The following is a 19,503-nucleotide window of genomic DNA, read 5'->3' as shown; positions in this document are numbered from 1 at the left end:
CTCGCGCACAAATGAGGAACCGAAAAGAGAAGCTCCTCACCGTCTGGGGAATAAAAGTGAGAAAGGGCGACTAAACTGGTGGAGAAGTTCACTTTAAGCCAAACGGCAGCTGTTCTTCTTCCTCCGTGGCTCGGATTGCCCACCGGCTCGGCTGCTCCTCACCGTAAACCCGGTAAATCTGTCGGTTTCTTCACGACTCTCTGAAACGTTAATGGCGGAAGCTGCAAAAAGCTGTGCGGCTCTTTGGTCGACGTCCTGCGGCTCAGCTCGGCTTTAAATCACTGTTTTATTTTCTGGTTTCTCGCTTCGCCGGTTCGTTTTACTTCGGTGTGTCACACTTGCAGAGTTTTACACATCTGGGGAATCCCGGGCGGAGTTTCTCAGTTCACAACCTGCCGTTTGTCCGCGGTGCAGTTTCACTTTAACGTCCCGGTTTGTCCCGCAGATCTCCCGGTTTGTCAGCGGGGACACCGTGAAGATGGACGTTTGGAAAATGAGCGTCGCTTCCCTCAGTGAAGAAGTTCTGAAGAAGCTGTCAAAGATGCTGGACAACTCCAGCTGCGGATGGAGGCAGCTGGCCTCCGCAGCGTCCGAGCAGCCGAAATTCCGCTGCAGGTGAGACCCTGAAGGCATCACACGAACAGAGACGCATCTAGAGAATAGAATAGAATAGAATAAAATAGAATAGAATAGAATAGACACTTTATTGTCAACCGGAACATACACTAGTTGGTGCACATTATGACTGAAATTCCGCTGCAGGTGAGACCCTGAAGGCATCACACGTACAGAGAAGCAGCTCTGATCATTATTTAAAAAGCTTGTACAACTTTTTATATATTCACAAGAACAAAAGTAAGACTCCATCATGCATTGCAAGAACTTTCTTTGGTGCATGTTAGTCCACGGGCCCAGACCCAACATCTCCAGTATCGGTACCACTTGAGGTGGCCAATTCTTTTTGGTGTTTTTAACTAGCTATATGTCACTAGCTTGCATTTTGATATGACAGCCATTGCAGACTCACAGCTTAATAAATGTTATCACTGGTTTAATGGACACAATGAAAGAGTCTGAGCCAAAAGTCCTGTCAATGAGACGGGACAGAATTCGATACGATTTTAACTCTTTATGAAAAACTTTACAGCACAGAACAGTATTATAACAAACCTGAGACTGAAACAGATTTTGTTGCTATGGTAACAAGATTGTCTGACAAAAACAAGACACAAAATGACAAAAACAAGACAAAATAACAAAACAAGACACAAAATGACAAAAACAAAACAAAATAACAAAACAAGACACAAAATGACAAAAACAAGACAAAATAACAAAACGACAAAAACGAGACAAAATAACAAAACAAGACATAAAATGACAAAAACGAAACATAAAACAACAAAGGCAAGACACAAAATGAAAAAAACAAGACAAAACAACAAAAACAAGACACAAAATGGCAAAAACAAGACAAAATAACAAAACAAGACACAAAATGACAAAAACAAGACAAAATAACAAAACGACAAAAACGAGACAAAATAACAAAACAAGACATAAAATGACAAAAACGAAACATAAAACAACAAAGGCAAGAAACAAAATGAAAAAAACAAGACAAAACAAAAAAACAAGACACAAAATGGCAAAAACAAGACACAAAACAACAAAAACAAGACACAAAATGACAAAAACAAGACACAAAATGACAAAAACAAGACACAAAATGGCAAAAACAAGACACAAAACAAAAACAAGACACAAAATGGCAAAAACAAGACAGAAAACAACAAAAACAAGACACAAAATGACAAAAACAAGACACAAAATGGCAAAAACAAGACACAAAACAAAAACAAGACACAAAATGACAAAAACGAAACACAAAACAACAAAAGCGAGACACAAAATGACAAAAGCAAGACACAAAATGACAAAAACGAGACACAAAATGACAAAACGAGACACAAAATGGCAAAAACAAGACACAGAACAACAAAAACAAGACACAAAATGACAAAAACAAGACACAAAATGACAAAACAAGACACAAAATGACAAAACCAGACACAAAATGACAAAAATGAGACACAAAACGACAAAAGCAAGACAAAACGACAAAAGCGAGACACAAAATGACAAAAGCGAGACACAAAATGACAAAAGTGAGACACAAAATGACAAAAATGAGACACAAAACGACAAAAGCGAGACAAAACGACAAAAGCGAGACACAAAATGACAAAAGCGAGACACAAAATGACAAAAGTGAGACACAAAACAACAAAAGCGAGACACAAAACGACAAAAGTGAGACACAAAACGACAAAAGCGAGACACAAAACGACAAAAACAAGACAAAATAACAAAACGAGACACAAAACGACAAAAACGAGACACAAAATAACAAAACGAGACACAAAATGACAAAAACGAGGCACAAAACAACAAAAGCAAGACACAAAATGACAAAAACGAGGCACAAAACAACAAAAGCAAGACACAAAACGACAATAGTGAGACACAAAATGACAAAAACAAGACACAAAATGACAAAAACAAGACAAAATAACAAAACAAGACACAAAATGACAAAAACGAGACAAAATGACAAATGAGACACAGAATGACAAAAACAAGACACAAAATGACAAAAACGAGACACAGAATGACAAAAACAAGACACAAAATAACAAAACGAAACACAAAATGACAAAAACGAGAGACAAAATGACTGAAAAAGACACAAAACGACACGAGTGAGAAACAAAATGACAAAAAAAAAATAAGCATGAAATGAAAGTATAGACAAACAAGAAATGCCTTCATTTGGGTCTGATGTGTAATTATTAAAGTATATTCCCCTTTCTCAAAAAGTTTTATTTGATCATTGATTCATATTAGATGTGATCTTTGCAGACGGAGAGATTTATGAATTGTGTCATACAGCGGTTATGGTGAATGTGACCGTTTCCCTAATAGTGAAGTGATAAAGCTGCCAGTGTGGAAAGACTCTCACATCCTGATGTACTTCTAATAACCCAACATACGTTTTAGCACCACTCAGGTTTGATCACCTGAGACGGTTCCAATGTCTGGTCTGGCCCATCGACTATGTGTGATATTTTTCTTTTCTGCAAATCATAAATATATGATTAAAAGTATATAGATTTTATACAAATATACTGCAAATACTCACAAAACACTTAAAACTAAATATAGTCTATTTAATAATATATAATAAATATAAAAACAAAGCTTTGTGGAAGGTCATAGCTTCTAAACTGGTCACATTATTCTCCAATATTAATTTTAGTCAGGCATATTTTTTGTATTGTTTTAATCCTTAATATTTAAATTACTCTGTGATGCATTGAAGGCATCACTCAGAAAACATTTAGTTTTGTTTTATTCCTTTATTTTTATTTGCTCAAATTTGTACGAATAAGAATAATTTTAAAAAAGCTTGTTTTTCGCTTTACTTCTAAATTAGTCAGTTTAATCGCCATAATTAATAATACTGAAGGTTTTAGCCTTAATATTTGTTATGTTCAGTTAAAGTTGTACTTTAGGTAATTTTTTTAAATTTAATTTAATAAATTGAACATTTAGACAATTTTTCTTTGATGTATGACATGTATATTTTAGTAATATGTAAATATATATATTTCATTTTAATTTTTATTTACAATAAATAATGCACATGAAATTAAAATTGAAAGCAAAACTTGCTCATAACCTCGTCATAATTTTAGTTCTAAATTAGTCTGGTTCATCTCCGTAACCAATAACTGTAGAGTCGTAGTCTTAATTTTTATTATGTCCAGTAAAGCTGCATTTTATATGAGTTTTTGTAGGGTGTTAATCATTACTTGGGTAAATTCCCACCATAAATAACACTGTAGGACCGGGTTCTTCTACTGTCACCACATCATCTGATACCACGTGTTGAACTCTCCCTGCAGTGAGAAGGAGCTGACCAGCTGCTCTCTCCAGGTGCTGAGCGCTGCAGGTAGCCCAGGTCGGACCCTCCTGGCCCGGCTAGCTGATCGCTCCTGCTCCCTGGAGTTCCTGCTCCACTGCCTGAAGAAGATGGACCATCAGGAAGCTGTGCAGTTCCTCACCACCTCAGGTAAAGTAGAAGTGACCTGGGGGGGTCAAATACACTGCAAAAACTCTAAATCTTACCAAGTCTATTTGTCTTATTTTTAGTCAAAATGTCTCATCCCACTTGATTTAAGATAAATTCAGTGAACAAGTGACATTTCAGCAGATGGAGGGACTTGTTTTAAGACAATGCATCTTCAATATCTTGTTAAGTCAATCTTGAAATTATCTTGTGTTGAGCTGAATTTTTCAAGAAAACTCAAAATAAATTTAACCCTCATGTTGTCCTGCGGGTCAAAATTAACCCATTTTAAAGTTTGAAAATGTGGAAAAATATATATTTTCACAGTGAAACTTCTGATGTCCACAATGTCAACATTTTTGGGAAATCTTTGAACATTTTTTGGTGGAAAAAAAGAAATGTTAAAAATGTTTCTTATGAATATTCACATAAAAATCAACCAAAATCCAGAAAATTTTGATGGATTTTGGTTGATTTTTTTGTGAATGTTGTTAAAGAAAATAGAAGTTTTACTGATATATATGGAATCACTTTAGATATTTTTAGGATTTTTTTGGAAGATTTTTACTCCTTTTTTGAAAATATTTACAAGAATTTTCTTGCCAAATTTGGGGGATTTTTTTAAAAAATAAAACTTTCAAGGGAAACTTTTAAGGAATTATTGGAATTTTCTTCCTGAAGGTTTTGCAAATTTTCAGAAATTTGGGGAATTTTTTTGCTGATTTTTTGGATTTTTTTCAGGCAAGCAAACAATATTTTTTGGTGCCCATAAATGAAGACAACAGGAGGGTTAATACATCTCAAATTAGGAGGTTCATGAAAGCAAAAATCTATTTTTGAGTGAAATCCTGCTATTTTTTTTTTTTTTTTTGGCATGTCTGGCTTATTTTAAGACACCTAAGCTTGACAATCCTGGTAAAATAGAGCTTAAAATAAGTTTTCCCAGCTAATTGTGAGATCTCAAGGTTCTAATATCATATCTTATTTCAAGAAATCTTACCAAGCCATTTTTCACTTGTTCTGTTGGCAGATTTTTTCACTTATTTCAAGTTAAAAGTTCCTTGAAATAAGTTTTTTTGCTTGTTTTGAGAGGGGCATTTTTTCCAGTGTGCTCAGGTATCGCACACTGGAAACTGTTGGATTTGTATTGTTTGAGACTTCTGTCCAACTATAGAAGCTACTAATCTGCTTATATGAATGCAAAGATATTGATATTTGTTTGGAGAATGTGACTTGTTGCTTTAAATGTGTACGTAATGCCATATGCAGTCTGTAGAGCAAGTTTGAAATTCCACATTAAACACGAGGTGGGTGATTAGATATGAGAATATTGTCAGGTCATATATTATTTTTATACTTTGCGCTTCTAAATGTTAAAATATAACCATTGGTATGTTTACATGTTTTGAGTTGACAATGAAAAAGGCTCTAGAACAACGAAGATAAAATAAGATAAGATAAGATAAGATAGTCCTTTATTTCTCCCCACTCCAGGGGAAATTCACATTGTTACAGAAGCACATTTTTATGGTTTGGGGTGATATGATATGAGTCCAGTATATGCTAACATGAGCCACTACCACAAATGTGTACTAAATCTTTTTTTTTGGCAAACAGCAGGAGGAAATAGTTGTAGCTCGTTCGACCATATAATTTTCAAAGATCATTTTTGTCTAGCAGTGAAACAAGTTAGTGCACATTGAACATATTATTACAGACACGCCCAGCTATCTTTTGATGCTACACGTCTATTGTTTGTACTTCTCTGTGAATGTAATTGTTCATGTTTTACACTTGTGCGTTAGTGGTGGAGCTGATTCAGATCACGGTGCAGCCTCAGTCCCAGCAGGCCACAGCTGGCAGCAGGGTGGTGTTGACCTGCAGGGCTTCTGGTCCTCCAGGACTCAGCTACCAGTGGTTCAGAGGCGACGAGGAGGTCAGTCTAGCATCTTATGATAATGTGATGAAAAGTAATGACACATGGTTGGTTGAATTTGGTCATTTGGATAAAAATTTGCAAAAGAGACTCTTACCTAAGTGAAAATGGATTTCTACAAAATAATGTCAGTTAATTAAAGATATGAAAGATAAAATAAGTAACTGCATAAGTATTCCCCCCTTTCATGTCAGGTTGGGTGCATTTACTGCATTGATTACGGCATTGCCAGTAGGTTTCAGTCACAGCACATCTGGATGCTGAAATTTTACCACATTCTTCTTTGTAAAACTGCTCAATCTGTCAGATTACACAAAGATCATGAGTGAACAGCTCTTTTAAAATCCAGCCACAAATTCTTCATTGGATTGATGTCTTGACTCTGACTCCAGAACATTCACCTTGTTGTCTTTAACCCTCCAGTTGTCCTCATTTATGGGCACCAAAAAAAATATTGTTTTCATGTCTGAAAAAAATCCAAATATTCAGCAAAAAAATTCCCCAAATTTCTGAAAATTTGCAAAACCTTCAGGAAGAAACTTCCAATAATTCCTTAAAAGTTTACCTTAAAACTTTTATTTAAAAAAAAAAAAAAAAAAAATCCCCCAAATTTGGCAAGAAAATATTTTCAAAAAAAATGAGTAGAAATCTTCCAAAAAAATCCTAAAAATATCTAAAGTCATTCCATATATATCAGTAAAACTTCTAATATTTTCTTTAACAACATTCACATGAAAAATCGCTGGATTTTGGTAGATTTTTTTGTGAATGTTCTTAAGAAACATTAACATTTCTTTTTTTTTTCACCAAAAAATGTTGAGAAATTTCCCAAAAATGTTGAAAATGTGGACATCAGAAGTTTCACTGTGAAATATTTTTTCTCTACATTTTCAAACTTTAAAACGGGTTAGTTTGGACCCGCAGGATGACATGAGGGTTAAAGCATTTCTGTGTAGGTTTGGCTTCATATTTCAGGTCATTATAGTGCCAGAAAACAAATTGTCTCCAAATATATAGTTCTCTTCCAGACCGCATCAGGTTGTCCTCCAGGATTTCCCTGTAGTTTGCTGCATTCATTTAACTCTCTGCCTTTACAAGCCTTCCTGCTGCAGAGAAGCATCCCCACACTATGATGCTGCCACCACCATGCTTCTTAGTGCAGTGTTTGATTCAATGTAGAAAGCATTTAAAGGGGAGGACTTCCAAAGGAGGTGAATAGTTTCATAGGTCCTGTAGATCATTTGTTGAAGCGGTGATGGCAATGAGATGTTTTGACATCTCGGTGTTTATTGTGAAAATTCAGCTATAAAATTTCTTGTAGATTACAGGATTCTTTTCTTGCTTTAGGTTTTGGAAAAGACAGGCAGTTCGCCAGAGCTGGTTCTGTGTCCTTTAAGCCAAGCCCACCAGGGTCACTTCATCTGTCGGATCAACCACGGAGACAACTGCATCTTCTCCCAGTGGGCTCGTGTTCTGTTGGTCCACTCTGCAGGTTCTAGTCCAAGTACTTGTCCTCCTGCCCTCCTTCTCTTCTCCTGTTTTACTACATCTCATGGGATGTAATGTGATGTCTCAGTATTGATTGTGTTCCTAGGCTGCAGCAGCAGTCTGTCTCCAGGTTCTGTTAGCGGGCTACACATCGTTCATCAGCCTCGGTCTCAGGCGGCGTCTGAGGGCGACACTCTGGTCCTGGAGTGCCATGCAGAAGCCAACCCGCCCGCTCAGTATGAATGGTTCCACAACGCAGTGCCCATGCCACAACACAAGACACGCTTGCTCAAAGTAAGTGGATTCAGTCTGCTGTGAGCTTGTTATCTGTTAAAGTGACGGCATTCTGTCATTCATACATTCACCACTTTCCTGTTAATATTTTTCATGCCTTCATTCAGACACACCTACGAAAGCATTAGAGAGAATGAAGGTGTGTGCACAATTTTGGTCATACACATAAAATTGGAGAATACATCAAGTGACATTATGCATAATGATACACTGGTGAACAAAAGACTAAATCTATATTCACTGTTTAACAAAGGATTTAACTGCAGCCTAAAGTTGTGACTGTGTAGTAGCTCACCTGTCTGAAGAGAAAGAAAATACACAGTGTGACTTTCTGGTAGATTCTGACCAATACTGTCTCCATGTCGGGGATCCTTTAAAAATTTAATTAATTAAGTTAAAAGCTGCTGAAGCTGAAGTGTGGAGCTGCTGTTGCTGCATGAGTAAATGTACATAACTCTAAATTGGAGACACTCGGATTGACTCTGCTGCAGTTTGATGCTGCAGGTATTTAATAAACTCAGAAGAAAGACTCCTACAAACAGCCGGAAGCAACAAACTAAACTGCAACTCTCGTGTGACAGCTCACTTGTCTAAAATGCAGAAAAGTATGCAGTGAGACTTGTTATCACATCCTGTCTCAATGTCAGGGATAATTTGTAATGTAAGTAACAAATGATGTTACTTCTGTTGTTCCACGTGCGTAAATGCACACTACTCATATGGATCCTGTTGCTGTTTGATGCTGCAGATATTTAATAAAGACTCCTGCAAATGGCTGGAAGTATAATCTCACACTTGTGCCACGTGAAAACAGATGCACTGCAAAAGCTCTAAATCTTACCAAGTCTATTTGTCTTATTTTTAGTCAAAATGTCTCATCTCACTTGATTTAAGATAAATTCACTCAACAAGTCACATTTCAGCAGATGGAGGGACTTGTTTTAAGACAATGCATCTTAAATATCTTGTTAAGTCAAACAATCTTGAAATTATCTTGTTTTGAGTTGAATTTTACAAGAAAACTCAAAATAAGTTTAACCCTTGTGTCGTCCTGCGGGTCAAATTGACCCATTTTGAAGTTTGAAAATGTTGAAAAAATATATATTTTCACAGTGAAACTTCTGATGTCCACATTTTCAACATTTTCTGGAAATCTTTGAACATTTTTTGGTGGAAAAAAAGAAATGTTAAAAATGTTTCTTAAGAACATTCACCAATGGCGAATGTTCTTAAGAAAATATTAGAAGCTTTACTGATATATATGGAATCCTTTTAGATATTTTTAGATTTTTTTTTTGAAGATTTTTACTCATTTTTTGAAAATATTTACAAGAATTTTCTTGCCAAATTTGGGGGATTTTTTTTTTTTCAAATAAAGTTTTTCAGGGAAACTTTTTAGGAATTATTTGAATTTTCTTCCTGAAGGTTTTGCAAATTTTCAGAAATTTGGGGAATTTTTTTGCTGATTTTTTGGGGGATTTTCTTTCAGACAAGGAAACAGTATTTTTGATGCCTGTAAATGAAGACAGCCGGAGGGTTAATACATCTCAGATTAGCAGGTTACATGAAAGCAAAAGCCTATTTTTCAGTGAAAAACTGCTATTTTTTTAGCATATTTGGCTTATTTTAAGACACCTAAGCTTGACAATCCTGATAAAATCTAGATTAAAATAAGTTTTCCCAGCTAATGTTAAGATCTCAGTATTCTAAACATCATATCTTATTTCCAGAAATCTTACCAAGACATTTTCACTTGTTCTATTGGCTGATTTTTTCACTTATTTCAAGGTAAAAGTTCCTTGAAATAAGTTATTTTTTTTTGTTTTGAGAGGAGCATTTTTTCCAGTGTATGTAATTGCTACTTGGTCCAATCTAGTAAGATTGCAGTTGTGATTTTTACAGAACAGAGCATTCATTCAGACAAAAAGTCGATGCTTCTGGATGCTGTAAGATTAACGTAAAGGAGTCTGAATTTAGCTGTAGTTCCATTTGGTTGTTTGATCACCATCTCAATGACTAAAATGTTATTACAATTAAGTATTTGTACAGACACAGACTGCTAATACTTGCATACGCTCGTACATCAGCATACGAGTATGATGTGTTGTGTTCTTGTTCAACGTTTAGATCCCATGTGTGACCACAGAGCACAGAGGAGAGTACAGATGTAAGGTGTTCAACTTGTACCATCAGGCGTGGAGCGACACGGCAACAATCGCTATCGGTGAGACCCACAGGCATTTTTTTTTTTTAAATATAGAATGTAAATCAATGAGAATAATCAATGGCATGTTAATGTTAAAATGTCTTGCAGTGTAATGGAAGCATACAGTTAGTCTGACACTGCACCAACAGTGTCACACATGAGTTAAACTGAAGTGCTGTGCAAAAAATAGCTGTTCCTGTTTTTCACCCTTTTGCAGGCCCCAGTTCCATCACTGATGCTTCCTGGGTAGAAGTAGATCGTGGTCTAGGTATTCTTTCATTTCTAGTCAATATTAAGAAGCAAAAACAGGAACTACAGCAGAATTGAAGTTCCTCTGTCATTTTCTGCACTTTAATTCCTGTTTTAGAAATAGAGTATCATGTAGGTTTTCTTTGACGGAACAGCTAATGGTGTCTGAGCGTTGGTTGTAACCATCAAACTGTTTGATCAGCTGTACATTCATTTAATCAGAAGAAAGCGATGTGTACAATCTGTGTGCTCACCAGGCTTTATAGAAATGAACCCAGACATTAAATAAACTGTTGGATGTAAGATAACGCGGCACGGGAAGTTTTTTTAATTTTCTCTTTTCTTACTGGTGTTTCTAGAGTCACAAGAAGTCCACAGGTCAACCTATGGAGCAGGAATACATCCACTTCGACAGATGACCAGCCCGCCTCAGTCAGCAAAAAGTTTCTATGGTGAGTTTTATGGAAGCAAACAGAGTACAGCATCTGCCATAGGTACATTACGATATATTTTTAGGCTAATAGATCTTCATGAGTCCTTCATGAGTGCATTATAAGTAGTTTTCATGCATTTAGAAGTCTCTGTACTATGTCACTTTTCTGTACTTATCCAAGAATCCATATAATATTGGTATTCTCATCTTACAGAAGAAACTGTGTGATAGTAATAGAATCTGTGCAATGTCAGTATTTTTCTACATATAGAATTACCCTGTGTAGTATTGCTATTTTTCTACCTGTACTTATGTATGTTTCTTGTTTATTTGTCGTTTTTCTACTTATTTCCCTGCATTTTTGCATTTTTGGATTTTGCATCGTTCCCTTCCATCTAATCTCATCTTGTCTTCACAGCGACGGACAAAGTTGCTCTCCTGATCGGCAACATGAACTACGTCCACCACACTCAACTGTGCGCTCCCATTTCTGACGTCCACGAGCTGACCAACCTTCTGAGACAAATGGACTTCAAGGTGGTTTCTCTGCTCGACCTCAACTGGCAGGAGATGCACAGTGCTGTTACTGAGTTCCTGCTGCTGCTTGACAAAGGAGTCTATGGTTGGTCTTTCATCCATCTCTATTATATGTTAATTTAACCTTTTTCTAACATTTGTTCCACTTTTAGGGAACAGCTTTACCTCTTCATAGTAAATTAAAATGAATGTACCATTGTTCTACAAAATTGGATAAACACTGTAGAAAAATTTACTTTGAAAAAAGATTGAACTGTAATTTTTTGAATAATTTACTATTGTTTTACAGATTTCACAATGTTAGACCGTAAAATTACATTTTTTACTGTATTTAAATCCCTTTATACAGATAATTTAATTTTTTAAGGAAAAATTGTATATATTAAGGTTTGAAAAATGATTTAAAGTTTAATTAGAAGAATCACAGCACAAAATATGACTTTGTAACTGTAACTATAGCTGTAAAAAACAGAGGCCAAAACTGTTCATAACTTGCATGTCATAAATATGTGTTTTTGCAAATGGTAATTTGTTCTTTTACAATGTTTAGCTCTAAAATTACACAATTTTTATGTATTTAAATCAGCAGCAAATGGTATTTTACAGATATCTGCCATTATATAAAATAAAAATTATGCGTATTCAGATGTTTTCCTTGTTTTAATAAATTACAATTAATATCCAGTAAAATCACAGAAATAATATTCATTTAACACCAACAATGTCAACAATGTACAGTACTGTAAGGATCTGAGATTCTTTTCATGTCGTCTGATTTACGGTGTTGTGGCAATTCTGAAATACAACAATCAACAAATCTGTATTTTCACAAATAATAATTTCTTTGTTTCTAATCTGTGACCATGAAGTTAGTGTTTAATTGTAAATCTGCCTTTATTTTCACTTTTTTTAAAAACATATTTTTTCTAGCACCGTTGCTGCCGTGTTTTCACTGTTTTTTTAAATGGGATTGTCATTTACACTGCATCCTTTCCATCCTTTCTTCAGTACTTTTTGATACAGTTCATTGACTCTGATAATATTTCTTTGTCCCTACTTTTGCAGGTCTGCTGTATTTTGCCGGTCATGGCTATGAGAACTACGGCAACAGTTTCATGGTTCCCATCGATGCTCCGGCCTCCTACACCTCAGAACACTGCCTGTGTGTTCAGAATATCCTCACCAGGATGCAGGAGAAGGAGACTGGACTCAATGTGTTCCTGCTGGACATGTGCCGCAAAAGGTATGGATGTTAAATTTAGTTCATGAAATAACGTTGAGATTCGATCGTCTGCTGTGCATTTTGTGCGAAGATATTTTCTTTTTTTTTTTTTAGAAACTTTTGTGACGACGTCATTGTACAACCTGGACTGGTGAAGGTGACGGCAAACATCGTGTTTGGTTATGCCACGTGAGTCGCTGATCCTCAACATGTTATTGGTGTCATTAGAATGCAATTAATGGATGAAACTTCTTACTTTTGGTCACAAGGCTCCACTAATGTGTAACTTCCTGTGTTTAGATGTGTTGATGCTGAAGCTTATGAAGTGAAGAGGGAAGACGTGTCGAACGGCATCTTCATAAGTTTCCTCAAACGAAGGGTTTGTGAAGATGAGAAGGTCACTGTCATGCTGGACCGAGTCGCTGAAGGTAGAACGCACAATACGACACGATAGGACAGATTTACAGCAATCACTAAAGCAGTTATGTGTTGGATATGCACAGTACAATGCTTTTCAATATTCAATATCCCGTTCACTTACGCCTTGTACATATACATTATTGTACTACTTCACTCTGGTTTATATATTTATTTTGTTCATCATCTCTATCTATATATGTATGTATATATTCATATGTATATATTCATATATATATGTGTGTGTGTGTGTGTGTGTGTGTGTGTGTGTGTGTGTGTGTGTGTGTGTGTATATATATGTATGTGTGTGTGTGTGTGTATATGCATATATATGTGTGTGTATGTATATATATATATACATACTTCTTGTGTGTTTTATTTCATTATTCTTATTGTTTCAGTTTTGGAACAGGTGCAATATATAATTATACTATGTATAATTGTGTTTGTGACAAATAAACATCTTGAATGTTGTACTGAGACTGTATCATATTCAGATTATTGTGTACCTCTGCGTGTGCTCATTTACTTATATAATATACTATATCCAATAGTGAGGGCAACAGTAAGTGATTTTTGCGCATCCAAACGTGTATAATAATTCATCCTCATGTTAAAAGTCAAGTCTGCTCTGAAATGACAGTTGTATTCACGTCTTAACCCAACCAGAATGTGCGGTGTGTGTATGCTGGAACAGAGCCAGCCTTATTATCAGTTCCACCTCATTTCCTTTAGTGCTTCAATGTCATGAACAAAAGTTTCTTTAACCGGAGAAACACTTCCAGCAACTGACAGTTTTTCAAGTTGAATGCACCCCAGGTGCTGCTGTTTCATGACACAGAGGAAAATTTGGTAGTGTACTAAACATTGATTCATACAGTGCAAAAAAAACTGCACAAAAAATGTAGCATGTTGTAGTTCTGCCCATATCCCACATAAGAACACATCAGCCTCTGGTTTCCAGCCAGATGTGCAACTCTTAAAGGACATATGTTACAGGTGAATTGGGTGAATTTTTATACACAAAGTACAATGTGAGATAGCAAACATCCCACTTGTGGCTCTATCACTGCACAAACCGTAGAATCCAAAAAAGAGCCAATGATCAATCAGTTCAAATAAAATTAAAGTTAAGTCATAAATTTAGAAAGGAAAAATATATACAACTGTCCAGTAAATTCTAAATCAGATAAAACGGCAATAACTGATCAAGACAGATATCACCATGAAACTTAAATACTTACAGCGACACTTAAGATTTTATGTATCACAGGTTGTCTGAAATGTTTTGTTTAATTATGCAGATCGGCATCATACCTTAAAATGCATTGCATTTATTTCCAGAAGAAAATTCTGAACATTGGATAAAGACAGCTTTAAAATTTTCATTACATTTTATTCACATATTAGAGTTAAAGGTTTTTACACAGGGGATTTTTGATATCTCTTTTTAACACTTCACAAATTAGAAAATACTGTCAATAATTAGAAAAAAAACATCAATTTTCACTATGTTTTTATGAATGAAATGTTTCCTAAAATTTAGGCTGTGACAGATACATAAACAGGCCCTTCTGTGGAAACCTTTAGAGTGAAGGTGGAAATAAAACTAGAAAGTTTAATGTATATAAATGATAATGATGGTGAGAGTTCTGGCTCAGAGTAGAAGAAAAAACTTAATCTGAGAAAATGGCCTTTAAAGATGTGCATTATAATTGACATCTACAGACGCAACTAGACAAAATATAGTGAAATAAACACGGATATGTCTAATTTTGTGTATCTCTTTTGTATGTTTTCTCTCCTTTAGTCTGAAAGAATATATACATATATATATAACCCTTAGTGTTTTTCCTCGACAGCACTGATTAACACATCCTACACATATTAAAGGTTCTGTTTGCTTCACAGACATGGGTCGCTTTGAGATCACACGTGGGAGGCAGGCTCTGGAGCTTCGCAGTAATCTGTCTGAGAGACGTTCACTCACCGACCAGATCCAAACTGCTGAATGTTCTGCATCCTATAAAGCTCGAAACCTGCAGTGGGCTGTTGCTCATGGTAACATATGATGCTTAAATACAGCAAAAGTTACTGTCCCACTTCTAGATCACTTTGGTTACTGTTAAAGGCAAAACAGTTCAGTCTTAATTTAAACGTCTGTCCTTACAGTGCTGCCTAAGAGCCACTGCCTCCAGTTTGACTGTGGAGTGAAGGTTCAGCTCGGCTTTGCTGCAGAATTCTCCAACATCATGGTCATCTATACCCGGATACTTGAGAAACCCAAAGAAATTGTTTCCTGCTCTGCTCAACTCACTGATTTCCCACAAGTGAGTTACCTGCTAATAATATATGTAGATTCCAAGACACCAAGACATTTTTCTTGCATAAACCTTTAATGTTTTTGACCTGAAATATTTTAATATGTCATTATATAAAAATACACAATAATTCAAGCAGGAACTAGTTGTTGTGGCTACTTAATGAAAAATGGCACTTGTCTATGCACCGTTTTAACTTTCTTTTGCCAGGGTGTGGACGTTGATCTGAAGAAGAGTAATCAGGAAACTCTGCTTGAAGCCGGCAGTTTATTACTGATCAAGGAGGGTCTACCTTCACCGGAGGCTCCCAGCCTTTATACCCGCATTCGCAGCCTGCAGAGACTCAGGGTCAGTATCTCGTCACTGTTTTTGGCATTAGAAACAAGAAGAATTTACACTGCTCAGAAAAATTAAGGAAACGCTTAATCATCACAGTTCAACTAAACTTGTGGAATATCGATCTACCCAGTTCGGATGCGTAACAGATTGTGAATACCCCCTCAGTGGGTTAATAATTTCGGTTTCCACTCTAACGTCATTTTGTTCTCAGTAAATTACAGAGTGTATATCAGTGATTTAAATGTCCTATTAAATTTTTTCTCCTTGTTCTTCTTCTTCTATTCCTTTTGGCCTTTTCGTTTCAGAGGTCGCCACAGTGAATCATCTGCTTCCATCCAAGCCTATCCTCTTCATCCTCTTCTCTCACACCAACTAACTTCATGTCCTCTTTCACTACATCCACAAAACTCCTCTTTGGTCTTCCTCTAGGCCTCCTGCCTGACAGTTCATAACTCACAATTCTTCTCCCGATATGTTCACTGTCCTTCCACTGTATGTGACCAAACCATCAGTCTGGCCTCTCCGGCTTTTTCTCCAAAACATCTAACATGTGCTGTGCCTCTGATGTCCTATTCCTGATCCTATCCATCCTGGTCACTCCCAAAGAGAACCTCAACATTTTAATCTCTGCTACCTCCAGCTCTACCTCCTGTTTTTTCCTCAGTGCCACCGTCTCTAGACCATACAACATCACTGGTCTCACCACTGTTTTCTACACCTTTCATTCTTGCTGATACTCTTTTATCAGACATCACACCTGACACTTTACTCCAACCCATTCCAATAACGTTTCTTCGTCTCTTTTCCACACTCTCCATTGTTCTTGACTGTTGACTCTAAACACTTAAAAAAATCCTCCAACTTCTTTGTCTCTACTCCCTTTAAGCTCACCCTTCCTCTCATTCACACATATGTATTGTGTTCCCTTAAATTTTTTGGAGTGTTCATGTGCAATCTGAAGACGGTTTAGAGTCAAAAAGAAAACCACTATTTTGACTATTTTAGTTCAAAGTTCATGTTAAAATATTTGTCAAGTTAGTTTTTGATAGTAACAGGAGACTTTAAATATGTTTCAATTTTCCCTCTCAGCTAAAAAACCCGTTGTGCTCTTGCCTGTCTTCATAGACGGAGCTCACATTCACCGTCTGCCTCCATTACACGTATTCCAACATGGATGAAGAAGTACAGGAAAGGCAGCCGGTAACAATCGGCAAACCGCTGGTCTCCAAGCTCAACCTCCATGAACCACGCTCGGATCACGTCTGCTCAGCCTCCTCGTCCTTCAGCCTCGACTCCTTCAGCGTTACAGAGGGCTCCTCCTTCACCGAGGGATTCGCCTCTGTTGACTCGGCTTCAAACACGTGGTCGCATTACGCACAAACTGGCACAGATTCTTCCAGTGCCAACCATCAGACTTCATCCAGGAGCGCCAATGTACCAGAGGAGACCGACTGTCCGGAGTTTTTTGATTCCCCTGAGCCTCTTGTTGCCAGTAAAAGTTTGCCCCACAGCCAAGTAAATGACCTAAACTACAAATTTAGTGACATGTGCAATTTCCATTCTTATTGAGCATCATGAACCCCATGACTGGTGTGGTGATAAATCAGAGGAAAGCACTCTTGCCAAAGCTAATCCAAAGATAACTATGGATTTGTTGGATCAATTTTGTCTTCACCCGACAATATAAGGTGCCTTAGATGATATATGTTGTGAATTGGCATTATATAAATAAAAGTGAACTGAATTGAAGAACATATAATCATAAAGATGGTAAAAGATGAGGGTTAAAGCGTGTTCATTTTCCATTTCAGTAAAGCTGGCACAGACCTCAGATCACTGTATCAGTGGCATCTTTATTTTTGGCGTCCAAGACTATAACCAGGATGTTTTAGATTTTCTTTATGTATTTCTTTTTTATTTATATTAAAAAATTTAAAAAAATTGTTTTGGATCTGTTCATCTGACCTTTCGATCATGCATAAAACTGTAGAAAATATGATATACAAGTAGTTGTTGAAAAATAGGCATTATTTTACTGTTCATCAAAGTCTGATGTATTAAAATATAAAGCTAAAATATTATTTCTGCCACGTAGTGTTTTATTTTTATTATCATTATAATTGTTTTTATTGAAATTTATCTGTTTCCGTTTCACAAATTGTAGCCGTGAAATTATTGTGCGAATGGATGTTTCCCCATAACTGCATATTGAACATTACATTTCATTGTTTGTTGCTGTAGCAGCTACACATGTAGCAGATTTACTCTAATTATTAGGTATTTATTTGGGTTATTGTCTTACGGGACATTATTATTTTTGAACTTTTTCTCCTTATCAGCACCTGCATCTCTTCTCCTGGACTATTTAAAAGGTCTCAAGTTACAAATAAATACAATTTATGAAAACAAGACTCATTTCTACTTCTACACAACTTTTGAAAAAAAAAAAATTAGACCTCTGTGACCACTGTTTTTGCAGACTGCAGCATAAAACAGAACACTTGCTACCACACACTGATAAAACATCTGCAGCATCTTACTGCAGATGTCTAATGATCGAAGTCTTCTGAGGCTAAAAATTCGGCTCTGGCCCTTTTTATAGATGAAGTCTATGTTTTTAGACCAGTCTAACTTATTATCAAGGTGGACACCTAAATATTTATACGATGTCACCACCTCGATGTCCACGCCACAAGTGTTCCCTGGCTGAAAAGGGGGTTTGGATCTGTGGAAATCGATTATGATTTCCTTTGTCTTTGAGGCGATGAGTAGCAGGCAGTTTTTGTGACTCCAGTCACTGAAGACATTTATCAGATCCCTGTATTCAGCTTCATGTCCATTTCTGATACATGCCACGATAGCGGTGTCATCAGAGTATTTCTGAATGTGGCAGGACTCAGTGCTGTATTTGAAGTCTGATGTATACAGTGTGAACAGGAATGGAGCCAGGACTGTTCCTTGTGGAGCCCCAGTACTGCTCATTAATGTCCCAGAAACACAGTTCCCCAGCCTGACAAACTGTGGACTTCCTGTCAGGTAATCTATGATCCAAGAAACACAGGAAGGATCCACTCCCATCTCTGTGAGCTTGTCTTTGAGTATGGTGGGTTGGATGGAGTTGAATGCGTTTGAAAAATAATATCAGTTTAATCATAGAGATTTATTCAACCCATATAGTACTTTCTAACCAGTGACTTGTGGCTTAAAGTATTTCCCCACTCAAAATGTTGCTTTCTGTCTAAAAATTCATAGTTTAAGGGTCTATTTCACCCCCAATAGTACTTTCTGACTAATGAACTATGGTTTAAAGGTTTATTCCACCCAGAATATTACTTTTTGTCTAGCAGACACACAGCTAGTTTCCACAGTGTCGTATGGGAGTTTTAACTCTAGCAGTTGCATTCTGGAAAGTCTACTGATTTGATAGTTTTGTTTCTAATGAACCTAAGACAGTGAGTTGAGTGAAGTTTCAGCGGTTTCTTCATGAAATTCATCATTTTAAGTCAAAACACTTTTCGCTATAAGGATTCATGTTTTGATGTTTTGAAGATGTCTGAATAAAAAATAAAAAGTTGACATTTTTATTTCAATTTACTTACCAAAGCTGGTATAAGTGCGTTACATAAACTAGAAAAGATTAGTTGATTTTAGTCGCTTCCTGTCTGCACCGAGAGGGCTGCACACTTCCGGTCGCATTTTTTAAAAGTTACCACAATACATGATCACTAAAGTACACAAGTTACAGTTTAAATGCAGAACTTACGGTTTTAAAGGATGATTTCACGCAAAATATACTTAGAATTTAAGAGTTTTTTTCAAGGAGTATGCCACTTTCATTTCGGCTCCACTAAGTTTGTCTACAGAAGTGGAAGCTGCACTTTCAGGACCACATTCCACACAAAGTACTACTTCATATCCTACCAAAGATT

The 19,503-nt window shown here is 36.4% G+C and overlaps 1 protein-coding gene across 5 annotated transcripts; it reads left to right on the top strand.

Moving 5' to 3' along the window:
* malt2 (MALT paracaspase 2) lies at nucleotides 1-17,985 on the top strand. Of its 5 annotated transcripts, none has more exons than XM_055015090.1 (17): nucleotides 1-172; nucleotides 446-615; nucleotides 4,000-4,135; nucleotides 5,938-6,068; nucleotides 7,416-7,572; nucleotides 7,663-7,850; nucleotides 9,978-10,074; nucleotides 10,274-10,324; nucleotides 10,665-10,757; nucleotides 11,157-11,360; nucleotides 12,341-12,518; nucleotides 12,612-12,686; nucleotides 12,798-12,925; nucleotides 14,826-14,975; nucleotides 15,087-15,244; nucleotides 15,446-15,583; nucleotides 16,700-17,985. In XM_055015090.1, the coding sequence occupies exons 2-17, from the start codon at nucleotides 565-567 to the stop codon at nucleotides 17,141-17,143; spliced, it is 2,379 nt and encodes a 792-aa protein (XP_054871065.1). In that variant the 5' UTR covers nucleotides 1-172; nucleotides 446-564; the 3' UTR covers nucleotides 17,144-17,985. The 5 variants fall into 5 exon arrangements, with proteins under 5 accessions (XP_054871065.1, XP_023120599.1, XP_023120596.1 ...); XM_023264831.3 differs by having other exon boundaries at nucleotides 3,969-4,135; nucleotides 7,416-7,560; XM_023264828.3 differs by having other exon boundaries at nucleotides 3,969-4,135.
* Nucleotides 17,986-19,503: the final 1,518 nt, after the last annotated feature.

The sequence above is a fragment of the Amphiprion ocellaris genome, chromosome 2 (genome assembly GCF_022539595.1).
Source record: "Amphiprion ocellaris isolate individual 3 ecotype Okinawa chromosome 2, ASM2253959v1, whole genome shotgun sequence".
Taxonomy (NCBI): Eukaryota; Metazoa; Chordata; class Actinopteri; family Pomacentridae; genus Amphiprion; species Amphiprion ocellaris.
This window is presented reverse-complemented; position numbering and strand designations above follow the sequence as displayed.

Bases quoted from the DNA above. Each gene is read 5' to 3' on its own strand.
- malt2 (XM_023264828.3), top strand. From the start codon at position 479: ATGGACGTTTGGAAAATGAGCGTCGCTTCCCTCAGTGAAGAAGTTCTG. The intron at 10,758-11,156 runs GTGAGTTTTATG...TTGTCTTCACAG, and splicing joins GTCAGCAAAAAGTTTCTATG to CGACGGACAAAGTTGCTCTC. The intron at 15,584-16,699 runs GTCAGTATCTCG...CTGTCTTCATAG, and splicing joins GCAGCCTGCAGAGACTCAGG to ACGGAGCTCACATTCACCGT.